The sequence below is a fragment of the Dipodomys merriami genome, unplaced genomic scaffold (assembly GCF_024711535.1).
Source record: "Dipodomys merriami isolate MVZ:Mamm:240054 unplaced genomic scaffold, mDipMer1.0.p SCAF_4, whole genome shotgun sequence".
NCBI classification, from domain to species: domain Eukaryota; kingdom Metazoa; phylum Chordata; class Mammalia; order Rodentia; family Heteromyidae; genus Dipodomys; species Dipodomys merriami.
In genome coordinates, this window is record NW_027205603.1 from 69285112 (window position 1) to 69310133 (window position 25022).

Consider the following 25022-nt stretch of genomic DNA (forward strand, 5'->3'; position numbering starts at 1 on the left):
CCAAGTACATACTTTATCTTTTTCTGTATCTTAGAAAGACACATAATAAATGTGTAACATTGTTGAACAATGAGCATTGGATGATAATATGATCTAGTAGATTCATCCTTCTATAGATTAATGTGTCTAATGAATGGAAATCACTGTCAGTCTTGATAATAATTTTCATGCACTTTGCTTAATGAATGACTCTCTTTTGTTTTTTTTTTTGGGGGGGGGTCCAGTCGAGGGGCCTGAACTCTGGGCCTGGGCGCTGTCCCTCAGCTCTTCAGCTCAAGGCTAGCGCTCTACCACTTGAGCCACAGCGTCACTTCTGGCTTTTTTCTTTTTGCTTATGTGGTGCTGAGGAATCGAACCCAGGGCCTCACGCATGCAAGGCAAGCGCTCTACCACTGATCCATGAGACTCTCATTTCCAGTTAACTACCAAAAAGCCAGAAGTGGAACTGTGGCTCAAATGGTGGAATGCTGGCCTTGAGAACAAAAGCTCTGGATCAGAGCCCCTCCCCACACACAAACAAAACCACCAGGCACTCTAGCTCTTGTTTATATGTAAGAAAGTTGAATCTCAAGCAATCAATAAATACTTTTACCTCGATTTCACAACTGGAAAACTCTTTTTTTGAATCCTCTTTGCACTTCAACAAACATTTGTGTAAACCAGAAGAATTGTTGGGTAAACCAACAATTAATTCTTTGAGTAAAAGATAAATGAGGACTTTATATGGCAGTGTTGCCCAAGGGAAAAGCCTGGATTCTCCTTGTGCTCTTCTTCTAGTATATAACCTTGAGAGATTTTCTTGTCTTCCTAGGGCTTCCACTATCTAACCTATAAAATGAGATGCTCAGGGGCTGGGAATGTGACTTAGTGGTAGAGTGCTTGTCTAGCATGCATGAAGCCTTGGGTTCGATTCTTCAGTACCATATAAACAGAAAAGGCTGGAAGTAGTGCTGTAGCTCAGTTGGTAGCCTTGAGCTAGCCTTGAGCACAGAGAGACTCAGGGACAATACCCAGGCCCTGAGTTCAAGCCTCAAGCCACAGGATTGGGAAAAAATGGATGCTCAGCTAGGTAACACCAACATCCTTCCCTCCCAGTCTTAGGTTGAAGTTGTGGTTCATGGGTTAGGGTAATTGTGTGAGAAAGAATTGAGACTGGCATTGTATATAGATCAATGGTACAGTGCTTAACCTGGCATGCAAAACACCTGAAGTTTGATCTGTGGCTCTGAAAAAAAGTAATTTAAGATTTTTCCTTTACCTATCTAGAAGCAGTCTTCTCTCCCCTCCCACCCCGCCCATGGGGCTTGAACTCAGGGCCTGGGCTGTCTCTGAGCCTTGTCCATACAAGGCTAGTACTCTGCCACTTCAAGCCACAGCCCACTTCCAGTTCTCTAGTGGTTAATTAGAAATAAGAATCTCACAAACTTTGCTGCCTGGGCTGGCTTTGAAGCGTACAAGGCTAGTGCTCTGCCACGTCAAGCCACAGTCTACTTCCAGTTCTCTAGTGGTTAATTAGAAATAAGAGTCTCATATACTTTCCTGCCTGGGCTGGCTTCGAAGCGTAATCCTCAGAACTCAGCCTCCTGAGTAGCTAGGATTACATGTGTGAGCCACTGGCTAAAAGCAGTCCTTTTGATTTTTTTTCCTCATATAGTTTGAGGTGAGACTAAAATGTAAAACATAAAAGTGATACTTTATGAATATGTATTTTACAAGTTAAAATGTCTATTTTCTGACTAAGAAGACATTTATTCAGAAAAAATAGGCTTATTTTAAGTTAATTCTTTTACTTTGGGAGTTGTGGGTGATTGATAAATTCTTTTTTAGGTTTAGAATCTCATAATTTCACCCACTTTATTATGCTTATTTGCTGATTTGCCTCTGGTTATATGATGTTCATAAACATAAAATACAAACCAAGGTAATTAGTCTTGCAAATTTAGAATATTCTTCAGAATATAGAAATGACAAGAGATTCCTGATAAAACAATGTATTAACCTCATAACCCATCTTCAGTATATTAATTTGGTCTTCAGTATATTAATTTGTTATGTGCTTTAATAAAGTAAAGTGAGCGTTTATAAAGCCTTGTAGGCTTCAGGCTAAGTTTTGCTGTAGTGCTAAATGAACCCTAAAGTCTCAATGACTTACTGAAATAAGCATGTATTTTTTTGGGGGGGGAGGGTCCAGTCGTGGGGCCTGAACTCTGGGCCTGGGCACTGTCCCTCAGCTCTTCAGCTCAAGGCTAGCGCTCTACCACTTGAGCCACAGCACCACTTCTGGCTTTTTTCTTTTTGCTTGTGTGGTGCTGAGGAATTCAACCCAGGGCCTCAGGCATGCAAGGCAAGCGCTCTACCACTGAGCCACCTTCCCAGCCCAAGCATGTATTTTTTGAAGAACTTCTTGCTTATGTTATTTTCACTTCCTAGAGAGGTTGTGTGAAGGCCTCTGATCCATACAGCTACTCAGAAATCCAGGCTGGTGATTCATCCATCATCTTGTGCTGAACCATCTAAAGTGCATCTTACCTTGGTTGCTGAAGGAGCAGAGGCTCTGTTGTGGTGGTTTTAGGGGTTGTAAGACATCAGCTGATATAAACAGAGGCTATTCTTTCCAAATATCTATGTAAAAGCTACACAGGGCTGGGCACCGGTGGGTCACGCCTGTAATCCTAGCTATTCAGGAGGCTGAGATCTAAGGATCACAAGTCAAAGACATCCCAGACAGGAAAGGCCATGAGACTCATCTCCAGTAATCCACCAGAAACTGGAAGGGGCTTGTGGCTCAAGTGGTAGAGCACTAGCCTTGAGCTGAAGAGCTTAGGGACAGCACCCAGGCCCAGAGTTTAAGCCCTAAGACCATCCAAAAACAAAACAAAACAATCAAACAAAAAACCCTACATGTCACTTATGTTCCATAGTTGCCAGAATTAATTCCTTGCCTATATTCAGAATTTAGTGAAATTTAGTGAAAAATTCCCTGGAGTAAATATAACTGATCTTAAGTGCCGATTTCTGTGTTCTCACATTAATAACAGTTTTTTAAAAAACAACAAACTGTTAACCAATATGATTCACATTATCAACAGGAAATGCTGCCATGAACAAGGTGAGTTTTTAAAGCAGAGGAAGAAGAAGAAAGTCTATCATTTCATTTGTGGATTTAAGATGACCAAGTCTGTAGTGTTGGACAAAAGAGGTGGGAAAATCAAAGCTGATGATTTTACCTCACCACATAAAATACAGTTTTTAGTAAGAAACATAAATACATGTCCTTATTTATCATGCAGTGTATTAGCAGGAAAAGTTCAATTTGAGGTCCCAATGGTACTTTAAATTCTCCATATATTTTAAGAATTTTATCTCCACCTCTTCCTTCCTGACTCCTGGAAAACCAGTAAGCCAAGTACCAAGCAGCTGCCTATTAGTCTTTGTCCAGTGTATTCAGTAAACATTGCTGATGAGTTGACAGTGTAGCCTGCTAAAACTTGAAAGTCCCTATATAATGAGAGGAGTTTGGGGTGTGCCCTCCTTCTCTCTGAGAGGTGGCTTGAAATGGTCAAACTTTCTGTTCAATCTGTTCAGGAAGCACAGATCCAGATTTTGAATATGCTCATTTTGCTGCCTGCTGTTAGGATTAAGAATAGATTTGTGGGAGAACAAAGTGGCCAGGCATGATTGTGTTTTTGCAAATCGAAGTTCTGTAGCCAGTTCAAAGTCTTGTCTGTCCAGGTTTAGGTTTCTCTGCCTATACACTGAAGGCCTTTGGTGGACTCACATGACATTATTAGCATCTCTCCCAAATGGTGTGGAAACCTTTCCTCTGTAGGATGTCAGAGAACCTTCAGGCTATACTTGGAGAAATGAAATTATTGTTTTCTTTCCTTTAAATATTTTGCCAACACTTACCACTTGGCTGCTGAAGTGAGTGGAATACTGATAACAACTTGACCTTGCTTCCCAGAACTCACTCTAAGACAGATGGATGGACTTGTGGGCAGTCTCTGTTTTTATTGCCATTCTTCATTTAGAAGTCTAATGTAGACACTCTAAAAACAAAAGACCTAGAACTTTAAAATATAATAATGGCTCAAATTCACATACTAAAGTAAAGCATTTATTATACTACAAATGTTCCTCTTCATCAGCTTTTTAGAGGCAAAACAGTATCATAAATAAATGTCAGTCATGGGAGCGACATGTAAGGCAACATTTATCTTGTCATTTATAGGAAAAGAAATCAAAAAACAGTGGAAGGAGATAGGTTTGGGAAGATAAAAGAGGTAAAGGCAAGGCCACTCCAAGACTATAAATACAGTTCCATTTACAAACACCTATGCAACTACAACCTCATGGGAAGTACAGGCTTAAAAAGGAACCTGTGGTAGAAAGGGCATGAGAAGGTTTGTCTTCACAGGATAATCTCCCTATTTGGAGATTCTGATTAGCTATTATTCCAAAAGATTTTTTAAACCTTTGTTGAGTTTTCACAACATTAGTCATACATGGTAATACCTCTTTGGCACTGATTCAATGAGCTGATGGAAATTGATCCAAAAGCCCCAGGAACTGTCACATTCCAGGTTTCGAGTATTTGGGGCCATAATTATATATAATTGTAATTATAACCTTCAACAGGGTATAAAAATAGTCCTGAAATAATTCTATGGTAAGTTGATGTGAGTTATTGTGACCTGGGTTTCAATTATAATTCTTAATGGTGATTCCTAGGTCCCTGGTTGGCTTCACTCCCATTGAATTGTGTTTTGTTTACTTTTTTTTTTTTTTTTGACAACTGTGGGAATGAAAACCTTTCAGAGAATTTTTAGAATTGAGGAATGTTTGCTTGATGTTTAGTAGGCTGAAATGATTATATTAAGGATATTAACTGAAGGGATTTTTTTTCATTCAAATCGATCTAAAAATCTTTACTAAGCTCCTTCCACTTTAATGAAAAGTTATACTAAATCTTTATCACTTACTCTGCAGTATTATGTTCATAGATGCAACCACACAACTTCCTCTTATCCTCTGTATGGTAGTTTTGACACAAGTGTGTGGGGGGGTCTCCTATTTGATAAGGAGTGTGGACATATTCTTTGTTGAGAGAGAGGCTCTGGGGTTTTAAATATTTTTTAAATAAAGAGTTTTAACTAAATAGTTAAAGTTAAAGATGACCAGCTTGGCTATCTACCAACTTAGGCTTTACTTTTAGTGACAGTTATAAATGTTCTGATTGTATAAGAGATTTTGTTCTGTTTTCTTAACATTTATAAAATCTCTTTGCTATCTATGTTGATTGTATCAGTGTTTCTGAGTATTTGAAGACTGACTTTTTTATCCTATAAAATAGTTGTCTGGTAGAAATAACAGGATTAGTCTGACTTGGAAGATTTTTTAATTCTTCTCTTTCAAAATCTAGTTCTTTTCTGAACGTATTATGTAAAGATTTGCAGATACATGGTGCTCCTGTTTTTTGTTTCCTTAGGATGTTACAGTTTGGCTTCCAGTTTAAATCCCATTTTTCCCCAGTGACATTTAAAAATCCTTTAATTTTGTCTGTTTTAAAAAAGTATTTAAGGGCTGGGAACATGGTGTAGTGGTGGAGTGCTTGCCTAGCATGCATGAAGCCTTGGTTTGATTCCTCAGCAACACATAAGCAGAAAAAGGCCAGAAATGGCACTGTGGCTCAAGTGGTAAAGTGCTAGCTTGAGCAAAAAGAAGCTCAGGGACAGTGCCCAGGCCCTGAGTTTAAGCCCTAGGACTGGCAAAAAAAAAAAAAAATTAAAAAATTAAAAAATGGTTTAGTTGCTAAAAGTTTCAGTGATCCAGGAAGTATCCCAAAAATCATTATTAATAGAAGACTCATTTGTTTCCATCTTCACAAAAAGATAAGAAGTGAACTTGAACATGAATTTGAGCTTGCACACAGTATGACTGATAAAGATCAGAGTGGGGCAAGGAGCAAAAGTATTAAGAGAGACTATTAAATATGACTTCATGCATACTCAGTGCAAACCAACTAATTAGACAATAGATCTCTTAAAATGTAAGAAAATATGAAAATCACAAATGAATGTTTTCCAATAATCCAATTCTGCTCATTCTTAGAAAATTTCAATATTATTCCTTTTTGTCTAAGAAAAAAATTAGATCTATTTTCCTAGTTTGCATGTTATATTTATATATATCTATATATCTATAGATATATAGCAATATCTATAGATATATTTCTTTTTTTTTTGTCAGTAATGGGGCTTGAACTCTGGGCCTGGGCACTGCCCCTCAGCTCTTCAGCTCAAGGCTAGCACTTTACCACTTGAGCCACAGCACCACTTCTGGGTTTCTGGTGGTTTATTGGAGATAAGAGTCTCACGGACTTTCCTGCAGCTGGCTTTGAACTGCAATCCTCAGATCTCAGCCTCCTCAGTTAGGATTACAGGCGTGAGCCACCGGTGCCTGGCTCCAATTCATATTTTTAGCAAAAATATTGTCTTATGGATAAACTTGATGGACTGAGTATGTAGCTCAGTGGTAGAATGGTTGCCTAATGACATGAGACCCTAACATCAAAAAGTAAAGACAAAATCATTATAATTGTTTCACATGAAATTTTCATGTTTAAAGGTACGTTATCGGTACTGTATTAAGCAGTAAATACTACAGTTGGCACTACTTTCAAAATCAAAAGAACAAAGTATCCTTTAAGTACTGATGTCCTAAAGATAGTATATCTTAAGACATTTGAAAAAGCTATTGTTTAACAACATGTAATAAGCTCTGAATACTAGAGTGAAAGTTTCCAAATAACTAGATACTTTTCAGTAAACCAGTACCTCCTGTGTGTTTCTGATTGGTGTAATTAAATATATATAAATATATTTTTTCAAGATTGTTTTAATCACCCGAAGAACTAATTGTTCTCTGAGTTTTTAAAGCAGAATCTCACTGTGTAGCTCAGATTGGCCTTGAATTCTCTATGTAACACATGCAGGTCTTGAATTTTGTACCCTCCTGCCTCATCTGGTAAGAACTAATTTTTTTTTGTTTGGTTATGGTGCTTAAATTTGGGGGCTGAGTGTTGTACCTGAGCTCTTTTGCTCAAAACTAATTCTCTACCAGTTTGAGCCACAACACTACTTCCAATTTTCTGTTGGTTAATTGGAGATAAGAGTCTCAGGGATTTTTCTGCCCTGCTGGCTTCAAACCATGATCCTTAGATCTCAGCCTCCTGAGTAGCTGGGGTTACAGACTGAGCTACCAGAGCTCTGCTTAAGTAATTGTTTTTAATGTCTGAGTAATATAGGCATGTCATATTTTACTTACTGCTTTGTTAAAGAATTTACAATATTTTGCTATTCTGAATAAAAAAAACACAAATCATTTCCTGCATCATAAGAAATAGGTTGTATCATAAGAAGTAAATTGATAATCTAAAGGGTATATGCTGTGCGTGTTCGTGCGTGCGTGTGTGTGTGTGTGTGTGTGCGCGTGCGCACGCGCACCAATCCTGGAACTTGAATTTAGGATCTGAGCACTGTCCCTGAGCATTTTTTGCTCAAGGCTAGAGCTCTGTCAACTGAGCCTGAGTTCCACTTATGGCTTTTTGGTGGTTAATTGGAGATAAATGTCTCAGGCTTTCCTCTCCAGGATTGCTTTGAAACAAAATCCTCAGATCTCACCTTCCTGAATAGCTAGGTTTACAAGCATGAGCACCCAGGCACCCAGTTTGGGTATGTGCTTTAAAAAAATATGAATAGAGCCACGCACCAGTGGCTTACGCCTGTAATCCTAGCTACTGAGAGGCTGAGATCTGAGGATCACAATTCAAAGCCAGCCCAGGTAGGAAAGTCTGGGGACTCATCTTCAATTAACCACCAGAGGACCAAAAGTGGCGCTGTGGCTCAAGTTGTAGAGCGCTTGACTTGAGCTGAAGAACTCAGGGACAGTGCCCAGGTCCAGAGTTCAAGTCCCAAGACCAACCCCCCTCCAAAAAAACAAGTAGGTAGATTCTGGCAAATAGCCTTCTGCAGGAAGTACCATTTTTTACTGCTGCGAGAAATACTATATGAGAGCAATAATTTCAATAATTTTCGCAGTTACCAAAATGTTATAAAACACTTTTTGACAGTTCTGGGGTTTGAATCTAGAGCCTTGTGTTTACTTAGGTAGGTACTCTACCAGTACTAGATGCCAGCTTGAGTAAAAGTTGTTAAACTTTTGACTCATCTTAGACAATCTCTTACATGTGCTTCCTGCCATAGCCAGGATTATAGATATGGGCTATTACACCCATTTTATTTGTTGATGTAGAGGTCTTACTAAGATTTTTGCCCAGGCTGACTTCAAATCACAGTCCTTCTGATCTCAGCATTCTGAGTACATGGGATTAGAAGGAATGAACCATGACATTCTGTCTTTATTAAACTTTTGACCTTTCCTGTTTCAGGAGAAGAAATTGGTATTATATTGGCAGTTATTTTTTGAATTCCCTTATTAGGAAATGGCATTTTTGTTGTTGCTTATGTTTTTGGTGTCTAGGAACTCATTTTAAATCCAGATTATGATTATTTCCCCATATTTTCTTTTAAGAATTTGGTAATTTTTGCTCTTACATTTAGGTCTATGATTCATTCTTATTTAAATTTTGTATTCTGAGGTAAAGTTTAAAGTTTATTCTTTAGAAAAATGTGAAAAACCAGTTAATCCTGAAATATTTGTAGAAGATAATATCCCTTCCCCCATTATTTGGACTTGACAGCCTTCCTGAAATCGGTTTGTCACAAATGCTCATTTTTGAATCCTTAATTTGAGTTCATCTGACCTATATGTCTATCCTTATGCAAGAACATGGTTTTAATTACTGTAACTTTGCATAAAGTTCTGAAATAGAGACAGGAAGACATCCAACTCAGTTCTTTTCTGCAAAAAAAATTAGCATTTCAGGGATTCTTGCAATTCCATATGAATTTGAGAATGACTTTCCCCATACCTACAAACAAAGCAGTTAAAAATTTGATAGGTAACATAATAAATATCTAGATTATAGAGTTGTCATTTTACTACTCTTGTTTATTTCATCCACATGAACTTACATTAATAAGAAAACAATGTTAGATAAATGTTCATAGCAGCATTATTCACAAATACATAATAGTAACAACTCATATGTTCAATAACTAGTATATAACTATATAAAATGTTATTTATCTGTGCAATGGGATTTTGAATAGGAGTGACATACTAATACAGGATGTTTACAAAAAAACTAAATTCATAGAAAGTAGATCAGTGATTGCTTAGGGCTGATGCTGGGATTATTAATGACTGTCAATATCTTTCTCTGTTAGAAAAGTTGTGACAATTTCACAATTGTATAAACCAATGAATTGTATCCTTTTTCTTTGCTTGTTTGCTGGTTCTTGGGCTTGAACTTAAGGCCTGTCCCTGACCTTCTTGCTCAGGTCTATCACCCTACCAATTTAGCCATAACTCCACATTTAGCTCTTTAGTGGTTAACTGAAGAGTCTCATAGACTTCCCTGCCTAGACTTCCCTGAACCATGATTCTCAGATCTCAGCCTTCTGATTAGCTAGGATTATAGACATGAACAATTTGGTAAATTTATGGCATGTAAATTCTATAAATAAATAAATAAATCTTTAAGTTATGCCAGAGTAACCTAAAGAAGCAAGCATGGTATGTTAGGAAATTTCTGTTTTTTTGTCAGTTGTGTGGTTTGGGTGTGGGCACTGTCCCTGAGGTTTTTGTTTTTTTTTTTCTCAAGGCTAGTCCTCTAGCACTGTGACTCAAGCCCCACTTCCAGTTTTCTGGTGATTAACTGGAAATAAGAGTCACAAGGACTTTCTTGCTCAGTGTTGATTTGGAACTGTGATCCTTATATCTCAGCCTCCTGAGTAGCTAGGTTTACAGGCCTAAGCCACCAGTGTCTGGTGAAAATTCTTTTTATTCTTTTTAATTAATTTATTTTTATTGTAAAAATGCTGTGCAGAGGGGTTACAGTTACATGAATATGGTAGTGAGTACATTTCTTGTTGAATATTGTTACCCATTCCTTTGTTTTTCTCCCACAATTCCTTCCTTCCCCACTCCCCTTTCCCCCCTCCAAGTTGTGAAGTTCATTCCCAAGGTAGTCTCTTATGGATATCTTTGTTGCAATGTTGTCATCCTTTGTCTTTGATTCAGCATTTTTTTAATTCCCCTTTCTTTCCCCAAATCAGATAAATGTATAGGAAGAAGCAGGAGAATAGTCCAAAATATAATGCATACGCTACAAAATTTAAGAAAATTGAGGGAAGGGGTGGGCTGGGAATGGGTGAGAATGTTAAAAAGGGTGACAATGATCAAGATGTATTCATAACTTGGTTTATTGAATGGCAACTCCTTTGTACAACTACTTAAAGATAATAAAATATTTTTAAAACGTTGTGTAAATAAGAATGAGAGAGATAGGAATGTGGCTCAAGGGACAGAGTGATAGCCTTGAGCAAAAGAAGCTCAGGGACAATGCTAGGGCCCTGAGTTCAAGCCTCAGGACTGGCCAAAAAAAAAAGAGTGAGGGATTAGATGACAGATGAAGGTAGGAGGTGAGGAAAAATGATAGTCCCAAGAGAAAGAAATAACAGAGAAGACTATCAAGACATTAATCAGTCAAGATATAAGAGATGTTCTTTGTAGGAGAGGGAGGGACCGCAGGAAGAATATCTTTTCTAAGTTAACGTAAGGAGAGAAGCTAGGATAGATTGAAGGAAAAGAGAAAAAAAAACAAGCATTCATATTTGATGACCTATAATATTCTAGGTCCTGTAGAGGCAAAATAACATTGGGAGTGATGGATTTGGTACTTTAGGAGAATGATGACAGGTCAGACAACAAGTATAGAGAATAAGAAGACAAGCTGACTGTATGGATACAAGGATTTTGAAGACATTAAGGCTCCGCTGAGTTTAAGTCTAAATTTTTAAATCACTTCATCATCAAATTTTATCAGTAACACCTGCCTTTTACCAGTAGACAGAAAAATGGATGATGAGTTAACTGTCTATTAAAAGTGTACTTGAGCTTGAATAATGCAGATACTTGCTATGGCTGGATGTGTAAAAGTGCAAATTTAATCCAGAATAAAAAAATGCCAACACAATATGCATATGCTTATTGTAAATTAAACAGTCAACTTAGTAAGATGGTGTGAAACATGACTTAGGAAAACAATTTCAATGTAGTTAATCAGAATAAAGTTAAATTATTTAAATACTTCTTCTTTCTCCTCCTGTTCCTCCTGCTCACCTACTACTTCTAGTACCAGTACCAGTATCAGTGGGTTGCTATGCTTGCTTGCTAGCTTGCTTGGGGCTCTACCATGGAGCCATACCTCTAGTCTAGGTTTTTGCTGGTTAATTACAGATGAGTTTTGTTTTGTTTTTCGGGCTGTGGGGTTGAACTCAGGGCCTGGGCATTATCCCTGAGTTTCTTTGTGCTCAAGGCTAGCACTTTACCACTTGAGCCACAATGCCACTTCTGGTTTTTGAGTTGTTAATTGGAGATAATAGTCTTATGGGGACTTTTCTGCCTGTACTACCTTAGAAACTCTATCCTCAGATCTCAGGCTCCTGAGCAGCTGGGATTACAGGCTTGAGCCACTTGCACCTCGCACTAGAAATGAAATCTTTTCAATTTACACGCCAGGACTGATTTCAAACTGAGACTCTCTTGCATCTAAAACTCCTATGTATCTAGGATTATAGGTATGAGAAGAACTCAGCTCATGTTACTGAAATTCTTTAAAAAAATATTTTTTAAGCTTCCCAAGACTCTTTCAGAACTTAGAAGTAGTACTGAGCATAATTCTTCTTGTTTAAATGTAATGCACAGATACAACTAAGAGAAAGTTACCATCTGTTGTCTCAGGTCAGGATGCTATAATAAAATACCATAGATGGGGTGGCTTATAAACAACAGGAAATTTATTTCTCAACATTTATTTCTGGAGTCTAAAAATCTGAGTTCAGTGTCTTGGTAAGGTCAGGTTCTAGCGAGAGGTTTCTCTTGAAGGTGGCAGAATAGTCTACAGAAAGGTCTGGGAGCTCTTCTGGGGTCACTTTCACAAGGGCATGAACTCACTCAGGAGGGATTCACAATCATGGTCTAATCACCTCCCAAACATCCTACCGCCAAATATCATCATGTTGAGGTAGGCATGGGGTGTTAGGATTTCAATGTATGAATTTGGAGAGTGACCACCAATATCACATCCATTATACAGGCCCTGAGTGAGGGCTTAACAGAAGGTATCAGATACTCCCCCTTTCTCCTTCCTTCCTCTCCCCTTTTTTCCCCCTCCCCCCTTTGAAGCAATATGTTTGAACTCTCACAAGCTTGCTTGATAGACAGTTTTCCTGGGCGGCTTTCATCATAAACACTGAAAGTAAACGCCTCTTCCTTGTTTATCTGGGAATGCAGCCCAGACGTCCTGTATTTTTAACCAGGTATTAGGATGATGCTGATGTTCAAATGAAGTTTATCCAACCAAGTAAGAATTTAACCTGAAAATGTGTTGAAAAAGACCAGTCAAATGATTTGAAAAAATTGACCAAAGGGCAGAGGACCCATGAGGAATAATCTCCAGTACTTCAGTAGCTGGGCAAATAGCTCCTGTTCTCCAGTTGCTGGAGTCCATTAAGTGGAGAATGGTTAGCAAATCAACTTCCTAACTCAAACTTGTTCTTTAAAGGGGGAGGGGAGGGGATTGGGGAGGGGACCTAAAAGAGCTTTAAAGTATGAAAGGAAGGAAATAATTGGATGTCCCAGGAAGCAAAACCATGTAACACACGTCTGTCAGAGCCAGGGTTCTCTCTCACGGCGTTGCTTTTTCTGTGCAGTTTCTCTTTTCCTAAAAGACAGACACTAAAGCCCTTTGATTACCATGCCCTAGTGGACTGGATCCACTGGCCAGTCCAATGGTAGTGTCAGTTTACCATCTCCCAATGGACTTTAAACACGCCTGCTCAGGCCGTATTCTAATTGCGATCGCAGTCCTAAAGTAGCTGTTGGCTCTTCCAGGAGAAACTGTAAACTGCGAAAAAGTTGTGTGTGGCTGGTGCTCCTCCTCGCTTCCCCTTCCCACGCGCGCGCGCGCAGACACAGCTTTTTAACTGGCTCAGGAACACCACGCAGCTCCAGCGGAGATCACCCCCGAGGCCAGTTTTCACAGCCCGGGTTTGCGGCGCCCGTGGGAGGCTGGGCAGTCCTGAAAGTCCGGTCGGGGCTGGGCCGGGCCGGTGCCGGGGCGGGGCGGGAGGGGCGGGGCGGGGCGGGCCTGTTCCACTTCAGCGGGGCGGGGGGGGGGGAGCCCGCTGAGAACCCGAGGAGATTTTCTTCTCTCTCTTTTGAAAATACCGAGTTTTTTGTTCTCGAAGCTGGGCTTGCTTGGCACCGGGGACCGCTAGGAGGACTGCTTTCCAAGCGAGGCACCGGACTCGGTGCGTGGAGGACTGACACCAACTTTGTAAAACTTTGCTCTCCCTTCTCCCCCCGCCCCCGCCCCGCCCGGCGTCCAGTGTCCCCCCCCCCCCCGCGCCCCGCCCGCCCGGCGCCGCCGAGCGCGGAGCCGCCGCCCCCAGGGTGGTTGGTCGGGAAGTGCATGGGCGCGCGGGTGGGCGCCGCGGCCGCCGGAACCGTCGACGTCCCGGGCCCCGGCGCGGGCCCCGCGGCCTTCCCCGCGGAAGCATGGACTACCTGACCACGTTCACGGGGAAGAGCGGGCGCCTCCTGCGGGGCACCGCCAACCGCCTGTGGGGGTTCGGGGGTGGCGGCGAAGCCCGGCAGGTGCGCTTCGAGGACTACCTGAGGGAGCCCGCCCCGGGGGACCCCGGGTGCGGGTCCCCGGCCCACCGGCCCCCGGAGCCGTCCAGCCCGGAGGGACCTGGTGAGCGCACCTTTCCTGGGGGTGGGGGGGGGGGGTCCCGCGCGGCCGGCCGGCGCGGGCCGGGGGCCGGGGCGGGCGGGGGGGGGCGGCGACCGCGGCGGGGGCGCGGCCTGGTGCGGGGCCGGTATGCGAGGTGGGTGCGCCGCGGCCCGGGGACGGCGCGGCGGGCGGAGGCGGGGCGGGCTGCGGGGACGGAAGACTCGGGGCGGCGTGTGTGACTCTTCCTGCCCGGCCCTTCCTGCTTTCCTCACCTGGCCCGGGCCGGCGGGCGGTAAATCCCCGCCAAACGTTTGGAGTGGGTGGCCTCCCGGCCTCGGTGACGTCCGGAGACGCGGCCCGGGCGGTCCTGCGTCCGGGGCCGGGTCGGCTGGCCGACTGTTGGCGTTGAGAAGCCGAGTCGTCTGCGCCCCGGGACGCGCTTCCCCCGCACCCGGCTGCGTTCCGCGTCGCGTGCTTTGAAAGGCGGCGTGGCTGACCATCTCTATGATCGCCTCTATGTGTATATACAGTTACTGTCGTTATTGTTCACCGCCCTTCTTCTTTAGATGTGATAGAACCTAGAAACTCCCCGCCCCCCTTAACCGTGGATCGATACTGAGCGTTGTGTTTCCTTTCATCCCAAGTAGCTTTCTACTTTTTAGAACTCAAGTCCTTCCTGCCGGATCGGTGTTGGTGATCGGTGGGTCTGTAGAGCCGACCGATGGCTTCCTATTGATTTCTCCACGTGAATGTTTCAGTCTCCAACTCATTTTTTTTTTTTTTAATTTCCATTGCTGGCTTTAGAAAATGCATGGGGGGGGGGCGGTGTCGTGCAAGTCAGGAAGTCAATACGGGTGTTCAAACATGGCAAAAGCACGAAAACACGTAACGTGTCTTTGACCCTCCAATCCTGGCAGTTGCTTTGAAGCTGTAAAACTTTTAAACCATCTGTTGATCTGTGTAGGTAGGCATGTAACACGCTGTGGAGAAAAAAAAAATCTAATTTCTTTTGAATTTTTGTGTAATTAGAACATGAATGGGGGAAGAGTAGCTTTTGTTTCTTACTGTAAAGATCTTTTAACCAGACGCAAAATCCTTCTAAAGGTGGAGCCAGGAATAAGGAATGGAACTTTTGAAGTGCTTGGATAACGGATTCTTAATGTGAGATTTCAGGTGCCTCTTTGAAAGCAGTTGATAAGTACCCAACCTTCAGATGAAGGAAGTTGAAAATATATAGAATAGCATAACTAGAAAGGAACATATATTGATAATATATGTGTGTGTGTGTGTGTGTGTGTGTGTGTGTCCTTCATTCACTAAAATTTATGGGGCACATATCTAGGTTTTCTTTCAGAAGTTCAGCTTCAAAAGTCATACAAATTCCTCTTCTGTTGGAGGTGCCTTGTGAATTCGTTGTACGTTCTTTTTAATATCCAAGATGCCCCTCCATCTCTGACAGATCAGAGAGGTCTTGTGATGTCATAGAAGTCAGACCATAGTCAAATGTGAGGGTACATCCTTACTTACTTGCTTGGAAAAATTTGGACAAGTTACTCTCCTGGGCTTATGTTTCCTCCTTTGTAAAAGGTTGACTTGGATAATCTTAAAATTTCAGTTCTAGAACTTTTTCACTTGGAGCAGAACTAGTAAAAATGATGGGTGAAAGTTAGAAAATACCAAGGAAAAACAGGTGTCTCTATGAAGTTACAGTACAGAGTTCCAAATGGAGTTAAATGAATAAGGGCCTTAGTAATCAGTAGTTAGAGTATACATACGTTCCCCAAGTTTTCTTGATTTGAGAGGCATCATGTATATATACAAATAAAACATGGCTCTTTTTAAGCCTGTGTGTAAGATGAGATATTGTTCTTTGCAACTAGCTTTGGGTGGGTTTTTGCTATTGGGTGTTCCTTGCATCCAGTCTGCTTGAAGGATTTCTTCTGCCCTTTCTGCTATGATTACTCTTCTTTCTTTTTTTTTTAAATGGCAGCAGCAAAGTTTCCTGTCATCCTTAAATTCTTGAAAAAGTTCTGTGAGTTGTGGCACTATATGATTCCAGACACTACACACTTGTCAAATGGGCTGCATTCTGTTGGTTTCTTGTCCTTTAGCATTTCATTCTCAATAAGAAGGTTGATAAAATAGTTTTATCATCAAGTGGTAAAAGCAGATCATCTAAAACTTTGATCAGTTGTTTCTGATTTTATTCTTTGTATACAAAGCCATTTGTTAGACATTACTGTGAGCTTCTAGGTGGCAGCTCTTCCTCTTAGCAATTTTTCTGTTTCCTGCCTCAAACAGTATAACTCCTCAAAAAAACCACAAGATTTAGACAAAGTAAGAAGGTTATCACAACATGGCCATACTTCCTAACAGTGGCAGAAGAAACAGTGTTTTTATTTCCTGTAGAAAAAAAATTTGTACTTCAGGTGTTGTTCTTTAGTGATATGACCCATAGCCCATATTGTATAGCCTGTAATCACTTTATTAGATTGTATGGTAATAAAAATAACTATAAATCAATAGCTTTCACTTATTTGAGAGTCTTAAATTACTGTAATATAAACATAAAACTTTTTTTTTTTTTTTTGCCAAAACGGCACTGATACATCAATTCTATTTTCCCAGTTGGTGACAAGATCCTTTAAACAGCTTGCCTTCTTTAACTTTGTTTCCTTTTGGCAAATAAAAAAAAGTAAAGTATATTTCAGTTATTTAAGACTCAGTCTTTTTATTTTAAAATTTCAATCTCATTCAATTTAAGGCTCCACTTCATCATTCCATACTCCAGTTCCCTTCCCAGGTTTAAGAGGGCCGTGGCTGAGCTCTCACAGATTCCTGCCAAGCCAGTCCTGAATAATTTCTGTGATGTTAAGTCATGACAAGAGTTAAAACTGCTTAATTTTCCTTCCTCCTCCTCCTCCTTTGCCCCTTGGTGGTAGGAAAGTCATGGTGAATGGAATAGTGATAGAAGCATTGTACACATACACACACATGCGCGCGCGTGTACACACGCCCTCAGTGACCTCAGTAATCATTGAACTGTGGATGTGTGCCTTTTAGCATCTTTGAATGCCAGCATAGACTTTTGCAACTTGTTGAACTGGCCATGAAGCTATTATGTTTCATAATATATATGTGTTCTATGCGAATGTTTAAATATTTTATGAAAAATGAAATGAAATAAGAACATTAAATTTTTATCACTGAATTATTTTCCATGTAATGAAAGACCTCCTCAGTGATGATTCTTGAGTCATCTTTGGTTTTGGAAATTTAAATTTGAAATAGGTTTTTCTTTTAGCTGAATACCTTTGCTTGTCTTTTAACCTGTTAAAATATTTTATTTTCATATTTGTGGCTGTGGAGGTATACAGAGATAAATTTGAAAGGTTTATATAGCCTTCAAAGTGCTTAATCTAAGAACAAAACAAATAATTGTAATTTACTGAGTTGGCTTTGAATCATAAATTCATTAAAATTCTGTGATTCTACTTCACTTTACAACAGGAAAAATCTATAGATGAATGTATGTACCTGAAGAAGAAACCTGAGGTTGATACTCTTGTTGCTAGTTCATTTTTTTTCTGGAAAAAAATTCCAAGATGTGGAATACTACTACTTTAGGACCATTGTTAAATAAATTAGAGTTTAATTCGAATACAAAGCTATAACCATGAACAGTTAGTCTGAAAACCTATACAGGTCTAAATGATAACTAATGGGTGGTTACTGAATGCATTGTGGATACACCACTGAACAAACGTTATGCATGTATGTGGCAGGAGGGAAAAGGATGATGTAATTTTCTTCATATGGAGATTGGCATGAAATATAGAACATTAGTTCTAGAGCTTTTTATTTAATATTTTCTGACCATAATTACTCTGGATAACTAAAACCATGGAAAATGAAACTGTGGTTGGGAGATGGCACTTTGTAAAAGCTCCTTTTATGTTCACCAACAAGCTTCACTAGGTGACACAATAGTTTTTGAGTGTGTGTGTGTGTGTGTGTGTGTGTATGATGGTACTTGGGATTTGAACTCAAAGTCTATGTGCACTCTCACTTAGCATTTTGCTGAAGGACTTTTCTGCCCACACTGGCTTTGAACCAGGAACGTTAGATTTCCATCTCCTGTGTAGCAGCTAGGATTATAGGCATAAGCCATGGTCTCCCAGCAAGACTCAATAAGTTTTATTCAATGAACAATTGTATTCAATGGTTATAGTTTTTCTATTCAAATTAAATGCTGTTTTATTTAATAATAGTCCTGATGTGTAAGAATAACCTATAGTAGTATTCCATATCTTGGTTTCCTTATTTCCCATAATGAAATTAAATGATCAACAAGAATACCAATCTCAAGATTGTTCTTCATATATATATATGTATATATATATATATATATATATATATTCATCTCTAATACAGAAAAGTAGAATCTTTTTAAAATTCATATGAACATGATAAATACCAAACATTGCTTTTGTTTTCTAGCAGGCAATGAAAACAAATATGTGAATCTGACATAAATCACAGTGTCCCTAACATCAAGTCAATCCTATTATTTATGCAAGCCTACAGAAACAACTATTTCTTGTATTGATTATAAAACAAACCAGTGACTCATGCCTATATCCTTACCTATCTAGAAGGCTGAGATCTGATGATCCAGGTTCAAAGCTCACCTGAGCAGACAAATCTGATAGACTTCAACTAGCCAGCAAGAAATCAGAACTAGAGGTGTGGTAGAGCACCAGCAGTGATTCAAAAATTGGATTAAGAGCTCAAGGCCCTGAGTTCAAGCCCCAGTACCAGTACAAAGTAAAAGAGAGAGAGGGAGGGAAAGGGAAAGAGGGAGAAGAATAAATAGAAAAAAATCTGTAATATAGAAAACAACTATCATAATAACATATGGTTTTAATAAGTAGAGATTCCAATTTCTAATTTTTTTAAGTTTTTACAACAGTATTAGACTTTTAACTCTGGGTTTTATGTTATAGCACTTGAACCACATCCCAAGCAATTTTTCATATATTAGTTATACTATGTGGGTTTTACTGTGGCAGTTTCATAGTTATATACAGTATTGTAGCTACTTTTTAAGTAGGGTCTCATGCTATCTGCCTAGGCCAGCATCAGACTGTAATCCTCTGCTGTAACCTCTGATATAACTGAGATTATAGGCATGCGTCTGCATATACCTGGCTTATTTTATTTGATGGAGTCTCCTTTTCCCTACGCTGGCCTCAGACTGTGATCCTGCTGAATTTTCCATCCTGAGTAGCTGGGTTTATAGGCCTGTGCCATCCTGCCTGCCCTCAAAAGCTATGCTTGAAACACCATTAAATACATAACCTATAAATTAAGAAAAGTGAGGGAAGGGTAGGTTGGAAAGGGATGGATGAGTGAGAATGTTGAAAGAGGAAAGAGACATTGGTTACGAAACAGTGTATTCATAAACACTGTATTCATAAGCTTTGTTGAATGACAACTCCTTTGTACAACTATTTAAAGCTAATAGAAACATTCTAAAAAATCTTAGCTATAGATAGGAAATACACACAATTCTTTGGTATGACATTACCAGTTTTTTTCTAACTTTCTCCTCACATTCTGATATTTAACTCATTATTTTGACAATTTTCATGTTTGTAACTTTCACAGTTTTCATTTTTTTGTAATATCAGCCCTTTTCTCATGTGCTCTTTGGGAGTTTTTATTTTGAAACAATTGGCAAAGTTTAAATTTTGTGGCTTTGAATAAAGTAGACTGTTTTGTCTTTTAGCAGGTGATTTGTTTTCTATACATGAGTTGTTAGATAATTATTTTTTATATTACATGAACAATAACTTAAACAGCAGAAATGGGAACAGATTTGTATATCTGCATATAAACACATGTGGAATCATATTTTAGGAATTATATTTTTCTTCTAGTGTTTAAAACAATTCCTATGTGGAATATCTATGGCCTTGGTTGAGCTAGTAGAAAGAAAACGCTAATAAAATACAGGCTCTGACTAGTTGTACTTGGAAGACAAATATCATTTCTTGTTCTACTGGACAAAGCAAGTCATGGGTATCTCACATCAGTGGAATAAAGAAATGTATTTTATATTCCTCAGGATATTTAATATAGTCTGACAGACATTTGTAAACTGCTAGTGTTAACTAGCAGTTAATAAATAGGGAGTTACTTAAAGAAATACATTTTTTCTATCAATAATTCAGTCTATTAAGTTTGATCCCCTTAAAGCTACATTAATAGTATTTCTGAAGCTATCAAACATGCAAATCAATCATGAGGTCTGGAGTAAAGCCTAAGACCATGCATTCACAACCATTTTCTAGGTGATACAATATTGTTGGCCTTGGAATACATTTTCCAAGAAGAAGGCTCTAATGGTTCAAGCCACCAAACTACAAGCCCTTGTGTGCATATTGTGACCTTTAAGGGCTAGATGGAGGAAAGGGATACTAAAGGGAAACATTAATGATTAGGAGATCGAGGAATGTGAGATTATTCCTAATAAAGGAAAAGAAGAGAATGCAGAAATAATTAGTTGGATGCCTGTAGAGATTAAGAAAATAAAAGTTGAAAAAAACCAACCAAATACACCACTTTGTTTCAAAGCAGGTATAGTGAATTGGTGAAGAGTGCTGACTTCAGTGCACTTGTAGAATCAATAGAAGGTAATGGAGTAGACTGTAAAAGTGGATTGTTTTAAAGGCTCAGCTGAACAGAAGGATAGGGTAATATTTAAAGGAGGATAAATTTAGAGTTCAGCTGAGGAAAACTTGGAGAGGTTTGTTTTTCTTTTGATTATGGATAAAGTGTCAAAGCGAGTGAAAGATTGGAAATATTTTGTCCAGTATTTCACTGTAACTTGAATCAGAAAAGTAGAAGTAATATATCTTTATTTTAGAAGAACAAGACAAGGCCATGTTTCAGAGTTTACAGATACTACTTTTAAAAAAAAACATAACTGTTCTAAATGTAATGAAGAGATGTGAAGATGCAGTGAAATTAATAAAGACTTGGTTTGAACTGGGTGATCAGGAATTTTTTTTTCTTTTTTGCTGGTCCTGGGGCTTAAACTCAGGGCCTGGGCACTGTCTCTGAGCCTCTCTGGGCTCAAGGCTAGCACTCTACCACTTGAGTCACAGTGCCACTTCTGGCTTTTCCTGTTTAGGTGGTACTGAGGGATCAAACCCAGGGCTTCATACATGCTAAGCAAGCACTCTATACTAAGCCATATTCCTAACCCCTGATCAGGAATATTTTAAGATAGAGTTTTCCAACTAATTCAACTCCACTTCTGGCATTTTTTTTGATGCTTACTTGGAGATAAGAATCAGGGAGTTTATGTGTTCTGACTTCAAACTATTATCCTCAGATCTCAGCTTCCTAAACAGCTAAGATTACAGGTGTGAGCCACCAGTGCCCAGACATTTTAATCATTTTTGAATGAATTAACTTGTGTTTTATTTCAGTGCCATGACTATAGGAAGAACATGAGATTTAACAGTAGTAAAAAATTAAACTTGAAACAAGTAGCTTACTTTTGCTGATACTCAAGTAAAATATGTTGATAAACACATGCTCTCAAGTTTAATGCATAAAAATACTTATATATGAAAATATACCTGGGGCTGGGAAGGTGGCTCAGTGGTAGAGCGCTTGCCTTGCATGCATGAGGCCCTGGGTTTGATTTCTCAGCACCACTTAAGCAAAAAGAAAAAAGCCAGAAGTGGCACTGTGGCTCAAGTGGAAGAGCGCTAGCCTTGAGCTAAAGAGCTGAGGGACTGCGCCCAGGCCCAGAGTTCAGGCCCCACAACCGGACCCAAAAAAGAAAAAAGAAAATATACCTAATGGTATCTAATGGAAGATAATTTATTGATAATCCCTTTTACGTAATGATGATATACAAAAAGACTATACATATGAGTCAAAGTAGATAAGTTTTTCTCTTGTGTGGATTAGTAGTATCACTACAGACATTATTTAGTTAAAAATAATACATACCTTTACTACATATTTAAAATACATTTTCAAATATAGTGTATTATAATAAGGTTGAATATATAAAAAGAAATGGTCTATATATTAATATTTAATAACTTCCTTTCTGTTGACAGTATATATTTTGAATTGACTTTCTGTTTTTTACCGTAGTTCATATTGCTCAGCCACAAAAGCAAGCAAGGAAATATGTACCTTTTTTTGATAGTTGGTCAGATGATTTTTTCCCCCTCATAATCAAATATCAGAGCCCAGTAAGTGCTATTTAATCTTTGGCATTGCTTTGAGAGGAAAATGAATTTAATAGAAATTTTCTCTCATTTTTTTTTTCAGACACTGGACAAAAGAAGACCTTAGACAAGAAAGATGGGAGACGGATGTCTTTTCAGAAACCTAAAGGGACTATTGAGTATACTGTAAGTTATTTGCTTTTGGGAAAGCAAATTATTTGTGTAATTGCCTTAAGATATTTTCTGCTTGTTACAGAATAAAGCGAGGATTGTAAATTGTCTTTTTTAATAAAATAAAATAACTTATTTAATAATAATTTCTAAATTCTTAATTACATTTTAGCATTTTTTCCCTAATAAGAAACTACAGTGAGCTACAAAGATAGTCATTTCAGCAAATTTAATTGATATTGCTGATGGTTTACTTGAAGTTCAAAGATTTTAGACTACAATAATTTTATTTTATTTTATTATTTTTTTGGGGGGGTTCTGGTTGTGGGGCCTGAACTCTGGGCTTGGACGCTGTCCCTCAGTTCTTCAGCTCAAGGCTAGCGCTCTGCCACTTGAGCCACAGTGCCACTTCCGGCTTTTTTCTTTTTGCTTATGTGGTGCTGAGGAATTGAACCCAGGTCCTCAGGCATGCAAGTCAAGCGCTCTACCACTGAGCCACCTTCCCAGCCCCTACAATAATTTTATTAGATTAGGATTTTAGGGGAAAATATGCTTCTTAAGAAATGTGATCTTCCTTATGATCTCACATACAGAATCAGTATATTGGCAGATATGATAGTTAAAAGATAAGTTGACAACTAAGTTTCTCCAGCTGTGAAAATGGAGCTTACTTTTACATTGTTAGCACAATCTCAAACCTCTCTACTGCAATTTTGTTTACTTCAGGTTATTTTGAGAATTTGAATTTGGTTTATTAGGTTATTTACTTAATGTTAACATGTAATTTATTTTAAGTTAGTTTAATTTTATTTCCTGTTTTCTAACATTACAACTATATTAAGAAGAAAAATAGCAATTTTAGCCAGGTGTTGGAGGCTCATCCCTATAATTCTAACTAATCAGGAAGCTGAGATTGGAGGATCCTGGTTTGAAGCCAGCTTGGGCAGACAGATCTTCTAGACTCTTATCTGAAGTACTCATTAAAAAAAACAGAGTTGGAGTTGTGTGTGGCTAAGGGATAAAACACCAGCCCAGAACAAAAGAGCAGTGCACAAGAGTATGATGCCCCGTACCGCATCCCCCCCGCCACACACACAGAGAAAATAAAATAAAATGCCATTTTGAACATTAACATTTGTTTTGCCATGAGCTCTTATGTGAATTTTAATTACTAACCATGCATCCTTAAAGTTGAACAGTAAATTAAAATATTAGGTTATTTTTACATATTGTATAATTGTTAGTTTGAGATAGAAGTGTTTATAGAAGGATAGGAACTGTATATTATAAGATAGAATTAAATTTATAGCTATCAAAAGAAAAACTGAGCCTAAACTGAGCCTATAGAGTTGAAAAGATAAGGTTAAATAGCCAAATATTTATATAATGATTTATTACTTAGTGTCTGCTAAACTGAAGGAATAAGAATAAGGAATAAGTTGTAAGAATAAGATTTATTTTCATGCTCATAAACACATAGGATATATAGATCAATGGCTTTCACATGTACCATGATTAGTAAAAATTATAGTTTGTTGGTTTGATTTTAGAAATTTATCATTCTTTCCTTATAGTTCAGTAAACTGTGCTGTCTGTAACAAAACTAATTTGTAAAACCATTATCCTTTGGGGAAGATTAATGGAAAACTGAAGAATATTTTTCTAATGTCATAAATGACCTTTGAAAAATCAAGTATTCACCAGAACTGTTATAAACATCTTTTAGCACTTCTCTGTTGAGACTTTTTTTCATTTTTTCCACATGATAGATTATTAAAATAATTTCTAAAAGGAAGTAAGATACTGTTTTTTTTTGTTGTTGTTGTTTTTCCTAAAGGTCGTTTTATTGTAAAACCATAAATACAATACTGACATGAACTCCTTGAAGGGATTGATCCTCAAAATTGTTAAAAGGATGTGTTTTCACCTTGGGAGCAACCAACTGGGAATCATGGGAGAATTCAGGTGGGGAGAGGGGTTACTGAATCCAGGGCTTAGCACTTCTCCTTCTGAATAAAGGAGCCTGTGGAACCTTCCTTTTCTCCCTGGGAGTGTTCCACTTTTTTGGGGGGTGGCGGGGGGAGCAGTGAGGAACAGACAGGTTAAACAGACAGGTTAAAAAAAAGCATCATTTAAACAGCTTAGTTTTTAAAATTGTATTACTTGGTAAAAAATTTTTTCTTCCTGTTCTTTTCCTCCATTTGACATCAGTAAAATTTTGAAAACATCATGAGACTGATTTGGTTGTAAATGGAGAAAACAGTACCAAAACAAAGTAAAACAATAACAACAACAACAACAACAAGAAAATCCCAAAGGACACACAAAACCCTAAATGAGCCCTCAAGTTTGGGCTCAGGGGCTTATGTATTACAACAAGAACCATCAACATAACCCCCATGTTGTTTTATACCCCATACTTACTAGTCTGTAACATATTCATATACAATTTTTAATATAACATAATTTTGGTATTTAAGTTGGCATATATTTCCCTATATTGCTAGATTCCCTATATTTGATACTTAAGTCAGCATATATTTCACTATTTTTTCCTTTTTTTTCTCAGTACCAGAGTTTGAACTCAATAACTTGTACTTAGCTCAGAAGGAGCTGTACCACTTGAGCCATGCTCCCAGCCTTTTCTGCTTTGTTTTTTGACAAGGGTC

The 25022-nt window shown here is 38.7% G+C and overlaps 1 protein-coding gene and 1 long non-coding RNA gene across 5 annotated transcripts in view; one reads left to right on the forward strand and one right to left on the reverse strand.

The window, feature by feature from the left end:
- Nucleotides 1–14387, reverse strand: part of LOC138805937 (uncharacterized) — a 39956-nt gene extending 25569 nt beyond the window's left edge. Inside the window, exons 1-2 of the long non-coding RNA XR_011365685.1 lie at nucleotides 14197–14387; nucleotides 3910–4049 (exon numbers count right to left, since the gene is read on the reverse strand). This is a non-coding gene — a long non-coding RNA (uncharacterized lncRNA). The remainder of the gene's footprint in view (nucleotides 1–3909; nucleotides 4050–14196) is intronic.
- Nucleotides 1–25022, forward strand: part of Oxr1 (oxidation resistance 1) — a 362919-nt gene that overhangs the window by 284641 nt on the left and 53256 nt on the right. For 2 of the 4 annotated variants that reach the window (XM_069991251.1, XM_069991253.1), the window contains exons 1-2: nucleotides 13681–13945; nucleotides 22286–22368. In XM_069991251.1, coding sequence (XP_069847352.1) covers nucleotides 13747–13945; nucleotides 22286–22368 — 282 coding nt within the window. In that variant the 5' untranslated portion in view covers nucleotides 13681–13746. Of the gene's footprint in view, nucleotides 1–13680; nucleotides 13946–22285; nucleotides 22369–25022 lie in introns of those variants that run through there. The other 2 variants (XM_069991250.1, XM_069991252.1) reach the window with 1 other exon arrangement.